General features: G+C 47.8%; 1 protein-coding gene across 6 annotated transcripts in view; it reads left to right on the top strand.

The window, feature by feature from the left end:
- IQSEC3 (IQ motif and Sec7 domain 3) overlaps positions 1-12,894 on the top strand; it is a 100,803-nt gene that overhangs the window by 60,125 nt on the left and 27,784 nt on the right. For 5 of the 6 annotated variants that reach the window (XM_027660745.1, XM_027660765.1, XM_027660726.1 and 2 more), the window contains exons 4-5: positions 1,060-1,348; positions 7,299-8,392. In XM_027660745.1, the coding sequence (XP_027516546.1) occupies positions 1,060-1,348; positions 7,299-8,392 (1,383 nt within the window). The remainder of the gene's footprint in view (positions 1-1,059; positions 1,349-7,298; positions 8,393-12,894) is intronic. The other variant, XM_027660736.1, reaches the window with a different exon arrangement.

Here is a 12,894-nt window from a genome sequence, read left to right as displayed (position 1 = left end):
AGTGGAAGCCAGAGTCCATGCAGGCTTGCACACTCTTGGAAATCATAAATTATTCCTCTGTAGCCACTGGAAGGAGGCTAATGTAATGATGAACAAACACACTAATGGTTGAAACAGTCTCCCAGAATACCAAAACCTTGTTTGAAATCAGATGATTTTGGAATATGATTGGCAAGAAGGGTTAACTACAGATTTCCTCAGCACTTCAATGGATCAGACATATGCTAATCCCATCCTGCCTGGAGCAAGATCTCATCTCTCTTAGAGTGCACTGTTGTCAGGCCCTGGTTTCACACAATTGCTGCTGTGGCTGACAGGAGAAAAGAGTGTTTTCCTTTCTCCACAAGATCTCAGTGGCACAGCAATTTGTGGGTCATAAAGAGAAGGCTTCTTTCATGGAAGCTCTGCAGGCTGCTATGCCTGTATTGCAGACATACTTTAGAGAGTCGGGATCTCAGAGCTGGCTGGCTCTTAAGTGCTTAAGTGCTGTCTGGCTCTTAAGTGCTGGCTCTATTGCCTCTTTATACTGTCAGCTCTCCAAGAGTTCCTCTGGAAACTCTGCAACATTCCTCTGCCCATTTTCCACATGCCCTTAGAAACTCCAAGGGAAAACAGAATCCTTGGGGTCCTGGCTCAGTGCCAGATGGGACTTGAGATGTGCAGAGAGATGGTGATCAATAGGCAGCAAGGGCACAGGGGTGACTGCCAGCTGCTAGCTGCTCCAGAGGGCAGGAGAGGTGTCCATAGGCCATGAGACCCTCCTTGGCTCCCCACCTCCTCCAACTGCAGCACCTGGAGCAGAGGCAGCCAGGCAGCTCCAGGAGTCATGGAACTGGTTCATACAGAGGTGCCTCCTCTTAGGGAGGGAGGGATCAGAGCTTTGGCTGCATCAACCCACAGTCCTGATCCATCACTGAGAGAGACCCCTCACAGCCCAGGCTCCCCAGACATTTAAAATGCAGCTCAGGGAATGAGTATAGTGAAGAATAATAAACATGATCATAAATCAAATATAATAAAAACAAATAAAAAAAGCGAAACGTTGCATTTCTTTCACAGTGACGATCCCAGCGGTTCCACAAGCAAGAAAGCCGGGTGTGAAACGGAGGATCCGAAGGAGGCCGGCAGACAGAGTGGCCAGGAAGGCAGGTCCGACACCCTGACGCTAAAAGCCCAGCATGCGGAGCTCCACGAAGAGCAGGCAGCGGGGTGTTCCCCTCTGGTGCAGAAGGCGAGCCTCCACCACACGGGCTCCCCAGTGAGAGTGCAGCGCAGCAAAGGGGCGGCCTCGTGTTCCCACGCGGCTGCCTCCGATTATGAGCTCTCCCTTGACCTAAAGAATAAACAGGTACTAAGGCTTCCTCCTCAGGCTGTGGGAGAAGGGGATGGGGAGGGTGGGACTGCATTCACACTGTGGTGGGACATCTTTCAGCAAATACTTCACCCTTTTGTTCGCCTTGAGCTTTTGCCCTGCCTGAACTGGCCCTTTGGCTACGTGGGGCTGATGGAGGAAGTAGCTTCCCCACCTCTGACTGCATCACCCTTTCACCCAAACCTGCTGGTCTCTGGTCCTCATTGCCTGGGTTCTGTGGTCCAAAGTGGACCTAGAAACCCAGTTGTGAGTGTAGGCTTAGAGACGGGTTGCAGGCAGCCGAGAGCTGCAACATCCAGAGATACTGCCTTGCTCACAAGCGTGCAGTGCCTGTAGGGTTCTAGCAACTGGTTGTCTCAAATGATGTCCCTCATGGGAGAGATCTCCAAGAACCAACTTGCCATCTTGGATCATGCAGGGTAGGTCCCCAGTGCACTTCTGCATTAGCATGAGGGTTTCATTCAATGACAGCCCTACACAGCATCTACCACGCTGTTTGTGTATTGCTACCATGACTGCCTTCAATGCAGCAGTGGATGTTGAAAAGACAGGCAGGTTGACCAGGCTGAGAGGAAATGATTCAGTTCCAGAAGTTGCAAGCCTTGCCTTCTGTGCCTGAGGCTACAGCCTAGCTCCAGAGCACAAGCGTGCCCATCTCTAGCTGCATCTCCTGATGGACTCCGAGCAGGGGACAGTGGGACAGGGGCTAATAGCAGCTGGGCTCCTCCCTCAAAGGTAATGAGGTGGAACATGCCCCCCCACTCCGCGTCTCTGCAGATTACAGTCCAGGAGAGCTGTTGTGCAAAACAGAACCTAAATAATAGTTTCTGTCTTTTCCCTGGTATGGCAGCTCAACCAGAGACTGCTGGACATGCAGACCCTGCAGTATGTGAGGTGAGGATGACAAACAAACACTAGTGACAGTGTCCAGATTACATTCAGTGGGAGAATTCAGTGGGAGCTATGCCACTGTAGCTGAAGGGTCTCAGCTAATGAGGTTTCCACAGAAGAACTGCTACTTCTAGGATATCTCTTTGCCACTTCTCTTAAGGCATTGCTGCTGTCCCTAAACATACATGTCAGATCAATGGCTCAGTAAATTTCTGAGCAAAAGGGAGACCTTGGCTCTTTAGCTCTGTCTTTCTCAAAATACTGTGTGCTCAACTCAGAAAGAATTATTGCTTCACACCAGGAAAAAAAAAAAAGAGACACTAATTAACTGGCTTAACAAACTGATGTGACATATCCTCGGGGTGGGCCAGATCTTGACTGCTATATATGGGCTTAGCCTCCTCGATGTCCTAGAGCTGCTCTGGTTTGTCCTGGGGTGTCTGTCCTGTGTTATTTTAGCTTTAAGGTCATGTTGCCCTATCATTGTTCTTGCAGCAGAGGCCAAACCTGCCCTGGATGCATGTGAGACAGAGAGACATGTTAGCTGATTGTTCATTAATTTCTGGTGCCTTGCAGGACTGACCTTGCACGGACCTAGCCTATCTTGTAGGTGAAACCACTTTTCCCACAGCAAAGGGGGCTTACAGTATGTGTGCCTCTCCAGCCTGATGGTTGTCCTCAGTGAATTGCCTCCAGCTCTGGAAGGGGAGATTTTCAGGCAGTGAAGAGTATTAATTCTTCAATTCTTGCACTCAAGTATGTGTTTTTATAGGTATTCCTATCAATTTATTTGTCAGGTAGTTCTGTTAAATGGGAATAAGAGTGATAGGACCCGCATAGCACTGTCCCAGTAGAACCCTAGTCATAGCTCAAATTGTAATACATTAACAGAATTTACGATAAGAAAAACAGGTGAAAAGAGACATTTTTAGTTTCAAAGCACAATTGAAGTCATTTACTTTTTGGGAGAGGACTGAGTGTTAGTCAGGAGGGTAGCAGGGTAGAGTACAGCCTCCTCTGCAAGGCTTGGACCAGTCGTTGCCTCTCAGCATCATACTGCAGGGTTGGTGAGTGGCTTCATGGCTCTCCTTGCTTTCTATCCCATGAAGCAGAGGTTGCTGACAGTGCACAGAGCAGAAGTACACTATGCTGGGAGGTTGGAAGGGAGACTGAAGTGCTAGAGTTCCCCTATGCTTGGACTCTGTTGAATGTTGGGAAAATGGAGGGTATCAGGAGAGAGGAGCATGCTTTCTGTCATACACACTCTTGGGTTGTGCTGAAGGATGGCAGATGTCCCAGGCATGAAGGAAAATATCCCATTAACACATGGCCCTTATAACAATGTTCTTCCATTGTGAAAGGCTGGAGGGGTGGAGAAGCATTAAGAAAGGTTGGTAGAGAACATGTATGCTCTGTATGTCTTTTTTTTTTTTAATTTTTTTTGCAATGCATGCATTGGAGTGACTCAGATTCTGTCCCTAAGCCCGATTCTCTTCTTGCTAACATGGTGGCACATCGCCATGCTAACTGGCAACCTTGGTGGAAAACCAGTGCTAACTGAGAATAAGATCAGGCCCATTTTCTCCTGGCAGATTTATGAATTTATGCCTATGGGCAACAAAGCCAAGGGGCGTGCACCTCAAATGTTTGGCCATATCCAGGCCTGGCACTTCGTCTTGCCTTAGGCTGACCTTGTTAAAGCTCCCTTCATGTGCAATCCCTCACAGCAATGGATATTTCCCAGCCACTTCTAATTCAGCCACAAGGCCTGAATTGCTCAGAATGAGTGTTCATTTTGAGGCCCAGAAATGCGTTAAGCTAATTATTCTTTGAAATCCACCCCGATCCCTCTCCTGCTTTTCCCTTTCTTTGGCGCCGGCTGTCGGATCATTCCCCAGAGAAGAGTAGCTTTAAGTAGGCAATTACTTGAGATTCATAGGGTTTATTAGGAGTGAGAGAAGGCCAATCATGTCTGGCCTTTCTCACCTCTCAAATGGGAAGAGAAGGTTCCTCCGGCCAGCCTGACATACATCTCCATTACCTATGACTGCTGTGGTGCTAATGGATGTCCTTTCCTCCTCTCGAGAGGAGGAACACAGGCCACAGCTGTGTGAAATCCTTAATTCCTTTGGACTGTCAGTTAGCTCGACCTGATAGCAAATGTGTACATCTCAGGCATCAGTAAACAGTAAATGGTTGGACTACATCAAGGAGAGAGAGAGAGAGAGAGACCTGCTCCTACAAAGCAAGGGTGGGGAGCACACTTCTCTGTAGGGGTGCTGCCAGTCTTTTCAGGCATCCTTTGGTACAGTCCCTGTCCCTGTTATCCCAGCTGCAGGATATTGTAGGATTTTAACAGGGCCAATGGCAGTGGACCACATGCAGAATCCATCCTTACACCCCTGGAATGAGCTGGAAAACTGACTAGTTTGGCAGTCCTCTCATTTTAGATCTTGTTCTGCTTCTTAATGCTTTAGCCCTTTTGGAGGACTGAGATTATAGACTGCAAAAAGCTGCTGATGTTTTTTATCAAGGTACTGATAGCTTGCACTGTTCCTTTAGACTTTCAGAAGGATGTCTTCTCAGTAGTTATTAAAGTCTGTCTTTTGGGAAACTGTCCTTGCATGAGATAAACTGGCCTTTTACTTCAGATCAGCAATGACATCTTGTCTTGGCCTCTAATAAGATCAGAGCATATGAATTTCATGTTTTCAGAATGGCTGTCACCTCCTTGGAAACCTCAGATAATTGTAAGGCTCTCGCTTCTGCTTTATTTTGCATTTTACTATTATTCTGTCCCTCAGATAGCTGTGCCTGCCCCTCCCATTTGTTCCTCTTTCCCTCCCAACACAATTAGCTCTACATTTTCATTAACAAGATCATTATATTAAATGCTCACGGTCAGTTGTCAGTACTAACTGTCTGGGTTGGGCCTTTGCAGGTTACTGGATTAATTTGCATTTATCTGCAAGAGCCTTCCTCCTGAAGGGAAGGACCAAGGGATGGCTCAGTCTCTTTCCAGGCAGACCAACTTTAAGGATATGTGGCAGGAGACAAAGATATGTGGCTGGTTTTGTGGTGGGCCTTGAGATGGTCATTTTGAAAAGCAAGACAAAGAACCCCAGCAAAACACTTCTGCTTACTACCCAGAATCTCTTTTTGTCCCTGTATTCCTCTTTCCTGCCATAACAAACACTGAGGATAAGGAGAGTCCTTGGTTATCCATAAAACTTGAGGGCAAGGCAAACAGAAAACAGAATCCTACCTTATGTTTGAGCACAAGGCAAAGATTCCCTACTTCGTGTCCAGAGTGGGAAATATGAAAGGATGTGCTCCCCTCCCCGCTCCGTTCCATAAACGGCAGCCTCACATCCAGTGCAGCAGGATCCTTAGACATGTTGCTGCAGCCAGGGTCATGTTCCTTTCTTCCTAACTTCTCCCAGGGTCACGTTATCTTCCCCTACTTCCAAAGGAGTTAGTATTGGAAAGATTCCGGAGGTGATTTACACTTCTCACATCTGTCAGACCAGGCCTTCACTTTTACCTAGATCACTCCCTGTAAATTACGTAATGTTACAAAGAAGGAAGAAGAAAGCAGACAATATGACATGACTCTGTGAGCTGAGGCTCATGCCTCAGTCTCCCTTTGACTACAAAATCAATTTGCACTTAAACTCAGATCTTGTGTGAGCTCAGTCCTTCATCCTGTCTGTACTGACCCAACAAGGCATGCTGAGGGGCAAGTGGTATCTGGCTGGGGATGAGGATGCAGTTAGTAAACTTGTCCTTCAGTTCTGCTAATGAGCTCATACTCCCCACATGAATGATGCAGTGAATCTTCTGTTAATTCAGGCCTGACTTAACCAACACTTCACCTTTTTTTGGCTCTTCCACGTGTGCACACACATATAAACACTACAATCTGCACTTGCCCTTTGCCTTGTGAAGTGCCAGCAATGTAGAGTTTAGCTTATAGTACAGCCAAAACATCAGTGAGTGTAGTTTGAGTTCATCCTTCTTTTTCTTCAATCCCATCTTCCACGATCATCTTCACACTGTCCCCCTTGTCGTCTGTCAGTCACTCGCTGCAACCACATCATCTAACATTCTCCTGTAGCACATTAGTGAAAGCCCAGCTGCAGAGGAAGGGTGAGGGGATTACCAGAAAGTATATATTCTGGACTACAGCAGAGAAATGGCCACACATACCTGCTTTGCTGAAGCCAGTTGAGATGGCTCTTCAGCTATGTGTATATATTTATGTATTTACATGTGTGTTTGTTGTTGCCAGCTCAGGTAAACCCTCCTGCTTGCTCTTAACATCTTGTCTCAACATTTAAAATTCAGATTTTTTTACCTTTCAAAACTGGCTGATACCTGAAAAACTCAGATATCAGAACAAAATGCACTTTGGGATTCAGAGTGCTTTTTAAAAGACACAAACTCAGAGCAAGCCCACCCTCCACTAACTTATATGGAAGCTGTTGTTTCTCACTAGCTGCTATAATCAAGCCACCATTTTCTGCATTTAAAAATTAAATTTTCTTCCCTTTTTCTGAATGATTTATCCTTTCCCTGGGAGTATTTCCTAAGGTGACTAAGGAGGGAAGAATCATTCTGAGACAAGAGATAATGCTTGACATTAACAGAGCAGTGCTGAGCAGGAAAGTAGGAACAGACATTACTGGAATATTGTATTTGCAGAGATGAGCTTGCCCTAAAGGCCATCAAAAGTGGGTCTGCAAGGGAAGGGCACCTGCAGGCTCCAGCCTGTATGACTGGCACTCTGGAAAGAGACACAATCATGTTGCAGCTGTGAGGAGGTTCCTAGTGCTGGTGTTTCAGCCATCCATGCCCGAAGAGGAATCTTCTGTTGAAATCATGGGCACGGCATTGCCCTGAAAGCAATTCAGCTAATTCAGTGTCAGAAGTTCCTTCGACAGTCATTAACCCTAATCAGTATAGGAACAGGGGTAACGAAAAGCCACCAGAAGTCAATTAGCAAAAAATGCCATCTCGTTTCTGTGTCTTTCAGATCGAAATGCTAGAGCACAAATACGGCGGTCACCTGGTGTCTCGCAGGGCAGCTTGCACCATCCAAACCGCCTTCCGGCAGTACCAGCTCAGCAAGAACTTTGAGAAGATCCGCAACTCGCTGCTGGAGAGCCGCATGCCGCGCCGCATCTCCCTGAGGAAAGTCCGCGTCCAGAACTCGGAGAGCTTCTCCGCCGAGAAAGCCCTGGTGGAGGGATACAACTTCGTCGGCATCCCATTGGTGAGGTCCCCGTCCTTGCCCGCCACCATCAGTGGGGCCCTGACTGAGCTGGAGGACTCCTTCACAGAACAAGTTCAGTCCCTGGCCAAGTCTATTGATGATGCCCTCAGCAACTGGAGCCTGAAGACCATGTGCTCCCTGCAAGATGGGGGCTCATACCAGATAAGGGAGACCTTCAGTGCTAGCTCAATGCAGCCAAACCAAGACTTAGAAGCTGAGCTGCAGGACAAGGAGAAGGAGGAAGGTCTCCTGCCAGATACTCTACCCAAAAGCAGCAGTACTCTCATGATGGCTTTTCGAGATGTCACAGTCCAGATTGACAACAAGAACATCTCTGTCTCGTCATCTACCTCGGTGTCCATGGCAAACTGCCTCAGCAGCAATGAGCAGGCTGGGCTCTCTCAAGCTATCAAGGCTGAAGAAAGCCCAGGAGAAGGGGAAGGAGAAGCCAGTGAACCACCATCTGCTCCAGAGAGCTTACCTGAGTCCAGAGCTCTCCAGAACAGCCACACTTTCACCGAGGTGGATGTCAGTACTAATGGCATGGGAGACAGCAGTGCTGAGACTGATCAGATGGCAGTGCAGAAGCTCCAATTTGATGCTGGCAATGAGGCGGGGCAAAGCAAAGGCTCTGAGTCTGAAAATGCAGATAACTCAGAGCAGCTGAGCAGCAGCAGCACCTCCACTTCAGCCAAGTCAGCCTCTGAGGTGTCCTCGAAAGAAGCACTGCAGGCCATGATCCTCAGCCTCCCCAGGTACCACTGCGAGAACCCCGCGAGCTGCAAGTCCCCCACGCTCTCCACAGACACCATGAGGAAGCGCCTCTACCGCATTGGACTGAACCTCTTCAATATGTAAGTGACTCTTCCTCTGTCGTGTTTCCCAGCCTATTTCAGGCCTCACAGGAGCAGGTGATGGCAGACTCTTGGTCTAGATCCATCTCTGGGGAAGTTCTTTCATATTCAAGGGCATGGCCATCTGGGTATGCAATGAAGGACACAGCTTGGCTGCCCAGAAGTTTCCTCCCTACACTCCCACAAGTGCTGTCCTGATCTTCTATCTAACAGAGGAACAAGCCCACTGCTCCATGACTAGTGCCCATGCTCTCAGAAGTTACTGTACCTTCAGTCCCCGTTGCCATCCATTTGGCATCCACCAGCTGAGCCTGGGATCTAGGCTCCTGCTCCACTATGTGAAAAGGAACAAACATAGCTGGCGTGGTAAACCCAGCCCTGGTTCCTTAACATGGGGTAATTACAAATAAAGAGAGAGAGAAGTAGAGCTGAGCTTAGCTAGCCCAGCGTGAGTCATGATGACAAAATTACATCTCTGGCTGTCATTTACCTTCAGATATCTGGGTGAATTTTCACCTTACAGACCAGGTTTAGTCATCTCAGTCTCTTACACATTGGAGTTCGATATCCTATGAGAAGGCTGTAGGTGTGAAAGCAAAAGCAGAGCAGCCCAGAGGTTACCACGAGAAGAGGTTAACTCATGGGGTCATATGTAGCCTATTGTGGATTGGCAGAAAGCAGCTGAGTTCCTATAAGGACCTTTAGATTTGCTTGTTGCTTTTAGATGAGACTTTTCTCATCTAAGAAAGCCATGAGAAATACTGAGGTTTGCTTCATCATCACACTCTTATCTTATGCTGTCTTGGTTTCCATTTGAGTCACCTAATGGTGAGGATGTAATGTACCCAGATTAAAAGAATGTTTTACCACACATTAGCATGGGCCTTTTGGTCAGAGTGGGGACTGATGATTATGCAGTCCTAGGCAGAAGTTTTGAACAGATGAAGGGAAATGCACAGCATTTATATACATGTAGTATGAAGGCTGTGGGTTCCACGAGGCAGGAACCGAGAAGAGAGATTTTTAGGGCTGGGTTCAGAGCCCATCCAGAACTGAAGTAATGTTAGATTAGACAGATCTGGGACTCTTACAGAACTGAGGATGATGTATTACTAGTTCTGAGATCAGGTTCGAGGACAGCAGTGAGGAAACTGACCTGTTAGCTCTGGGGAGTGCAGGTTTTTTTATTCTCTGATCGGTGTCTGAGTGGACACGTGGCTCCCCTTGTGACACCGTAGTTCACCTCCACCCAAGGGGCTGGGAAGGCTGTTGGGCTCTCTGCAGGCATTTGGTTGTTGATTTCCCTGTCAGTGTCTAGGAATGAGCCAGTTTACCCTTGTGGAGTTTGCAATGTGGGCACAATGACCCATGGGGCATGGAGCTGAGGCTGTGCGTGTGCACATCCTGGACCAGCAACTGGAAGCCTGCAGTTGCCAGCAGCATAGTCTCTCTGGCCTTGTGCTGCGTTTTTGGGAAGCAGCACTCTGGCCTGGAGCAGCCCCTGGGAACACATCGATGCTGTGCTGCGGTGGCACTTTCCCCGTCCCCATTGCACAGTGAGGGGGTGAAATCCCTGGAACGGAGAGTGCTTCATTCTGCAGCACTGCTGTAATAGCTCAGTGTGTGTGGGCAGCTGGCTGCGTGGGCAGAGGGAAAGCCAGCAGGACGTGAGGAATCCCGCAGCATTTGCTGGCTGTGCTTAACACCCCTGCAACAGTAAAAAGAATAGCAGAGACTAGGCTCAGGAGAGATGAAAGTGGAGTTGTTTGCTACACATCTGGGTAAAAGCTGCATACTGCAGTACATGGGATACATCTGCAGGTGTTCAGTGGCAGAGATGTTGTACTGCTATCAGGATTTTGTGAGGAACAAATTGAATCCCAGGAAGAAGAGATGAAAGATTGCTGTTACCGAAAGAGTAGTGTGTGCCAGTGTATTTGAGTTATAGTCGAGGCAGTGCAGGGGGGCTGTCATAGCTGGACTGTTTTATTCTGCATCCTCTGCGTTGTGTGTGCCATCTCTACTGAAATCTGCACATCCATGCCAGTACATGAGCTGCATTTTTCTGGCCATATTCAGCTCCCAACTCCTATGGAGTAAATCCAAAGTCAGTCTAGTGCCTTTGGAGTCACACTGGTGTAGCTGAGTTCATCCTCGTTTGTGAACACTGTATTGTCCCTTGCCAAATACCAAAGTGTGCAGGTGGATGTGCATTTTATGAATCCCTGTTGCTTAGTTTGACTCTTGTCCTGACCATATCACCTCAGCACTTAGCAGGGAACTTTACCTGTGCTCTTTAAAGGTGAACCAAGAGGTCTGTGTGATAATGAAGAAGCTGTACTGTTGCTTTTCTGTGAAGAAGGCCTGGGTTTTTCGGTATCAGATCTTGCAGCTCTCCCATTCATACATTTAGTGGGTTGATTGTTCTCACAGCCACTCTCCCCAGGGATGCCACACTGCCCAGGATATTTTCTTTTGACATTACACAGTAAGCAGAACTATTTCAAGCTCATCCACTTTTTGTCTGCCCATGAGGCTTCTGCAAGGAGCAGGCCATTCTGCTGAATGCTGGTCCCCATATAGCTAGACATATGTTGCTCACCCACATACTTCACCACCTGACAGTGTCACAGTCTGTGCCTGTGCATATCATGCATTCACGTGCTCCAAAATATCATCCTATCCTTTCCCCACCCCAGGAAACAGCCTGAGCAAATTCATTCCTTGAGCCTTGACAAAGAACCCTGAATTTGGGTTAATGATGGAAGTATGGCATCCTTTCATGAAGTGACACTCTTCCCTCTCCCCACCCACCAGCTCAGAGAACCCAAGGAATGTGTTGATCTTCCTGGCATTGTTCTCATTCACCTCAGCAAGAGTGCACCTTGACAGAGACCCTTCAGCGTGGCAGACTGAAATATAAGAAAACCTCCTGCACAACACACATGGACAATTCATTCTTGTCTGTCCTGTGGGACAAGCACCACATAGGCTCACAGCCACTCCCAGGATACATAGAAGCACGTGTGCTTATAGGAGGCATGAGGAGCAAGCCAAAACACATAGACACACAGGCTCTGACAAACATGTAGGGTGCAAAAGAAATCTGCAGGTACAGGTCATACATATACACAAACGTGCACTTGTTGAGACATGCACTACCCCCCAAGTGGGAAGGGCAACCCCTGGTATTGATACAGGCTGGGGGATGAACGGATTCAGAGCAGCCCTGTTGAGAAGCACATGGGGTTGCTGGTGGATGAGAGGCTGGACACGACCTGGTAATGTGCTCTTGTAGCCCAGAAAGCCAGTTGTATCCTGGGCTGCATCAAAAGCAGTGTGGGCAGCAGGTTGAGAGAGGAGATTCTGTCCCTTTACTCCACTCTTGTAAGACCCTATGTGGAGTGCTGCATACAGCTCTGGGGTCCCCAGAAGGACATGGACCTGTTGGAGTGAGTACAGAGGAGGGCACAATGATGATCAAAGGGCTGGAGCACCTCTCCTACGAGGAAAGGCTGAGAGAGTTGGGGTTGTTCAGCCTGGACAAAAGAAGGAAGATTTTTGTTCTCCAGGACAAGACTTTATTGTGTCCAGTCAGTACTTGAAGGGGGCTTGTAAGAAAGATGGGGACAGATGTTTTAGCAGGGCCTATGGCAATAGAACAAAGGGTAATGGTTTTATGCTGAAGGAGGGTCAATTTAGATTATAGAGAAAAGTTTTTTACGATGAGGGTGGCAAAACACTGAAACAGGTTGCCCAGAGAGGTGGTAGAGGCTCTACCCCTGGAGACATTCAAGATCAGGTTGGAGGGAGCTCTGAGCAACCTGATCTAGTTGTAAATCCCTACAACTGCAGGAGGATTGGACTGGATGGCCTTTAAAGGTCCCTTCTAACCCAAACCATTCTGTATTTCTGTATCTCGCACTATCAAGCAGAAAATGACTCCCACAGCCAGGCAATTGGGCCCACTCAACACTAGACCTGTTCTCTGAGAGGCACTCACAACTACAGAGGGAGAAAAACCCTCTGTCTGGGAGCTGCACAAAGCTCCCTCCCACCTATGACAAAGTGTGCTCCTGGTGCCTTCTCTCACACACAGAGATTTCTGCCTGAGGGTGAATCAATAGAGAAGGGCAGAACAGCTAAGGATGGGGAAAGTGGAGGAAGAGACAAGCAAATCTGAGTATGGGATTTCTGTTCAAGCAGCCAGCACCAAGCTCAGGTGAGGAAGGTAGAAAGTGTCACTCAACACTGAGCATTGAAAATGTATGAAAAAGAGAATTATTTTTTTAACAAAAAAAGTGCCCACCTTTCATTATCCCCCTTTGGGTCTTGATCCTCATTTGCCCAGAGATCATGGCAAAAATATCTCCTAAGTTTCTTCACAGACACATTTTTATCTTTGCCTTTGTCGGCCTTACAGAAGGTGCAACCCCAGCTCCCCTAAAGCAAAGGGTGACGTGCCCAGCTCTCACCTCTGGTCCTTGGGGACATCTCTCTGT

Source organism: Corapipo altera, unplaced genomic scaffold (assembly GCF_003945725.1).
Source record: "Corapipo altera isolate COAL_440 unplaced genomic scaffold, ASM394572v1 1, whole genome shotgun sequence".
NCBI lineage: Eukaryota > Metazoa > Chordata > Aves > Passeriformes > Pipridae > Corapipo > Corapipo altera.
Note: the sequence above shows the minus strand (reverse complement) of the source record. Positions and strands in the feature narration are given on the sequence as shown.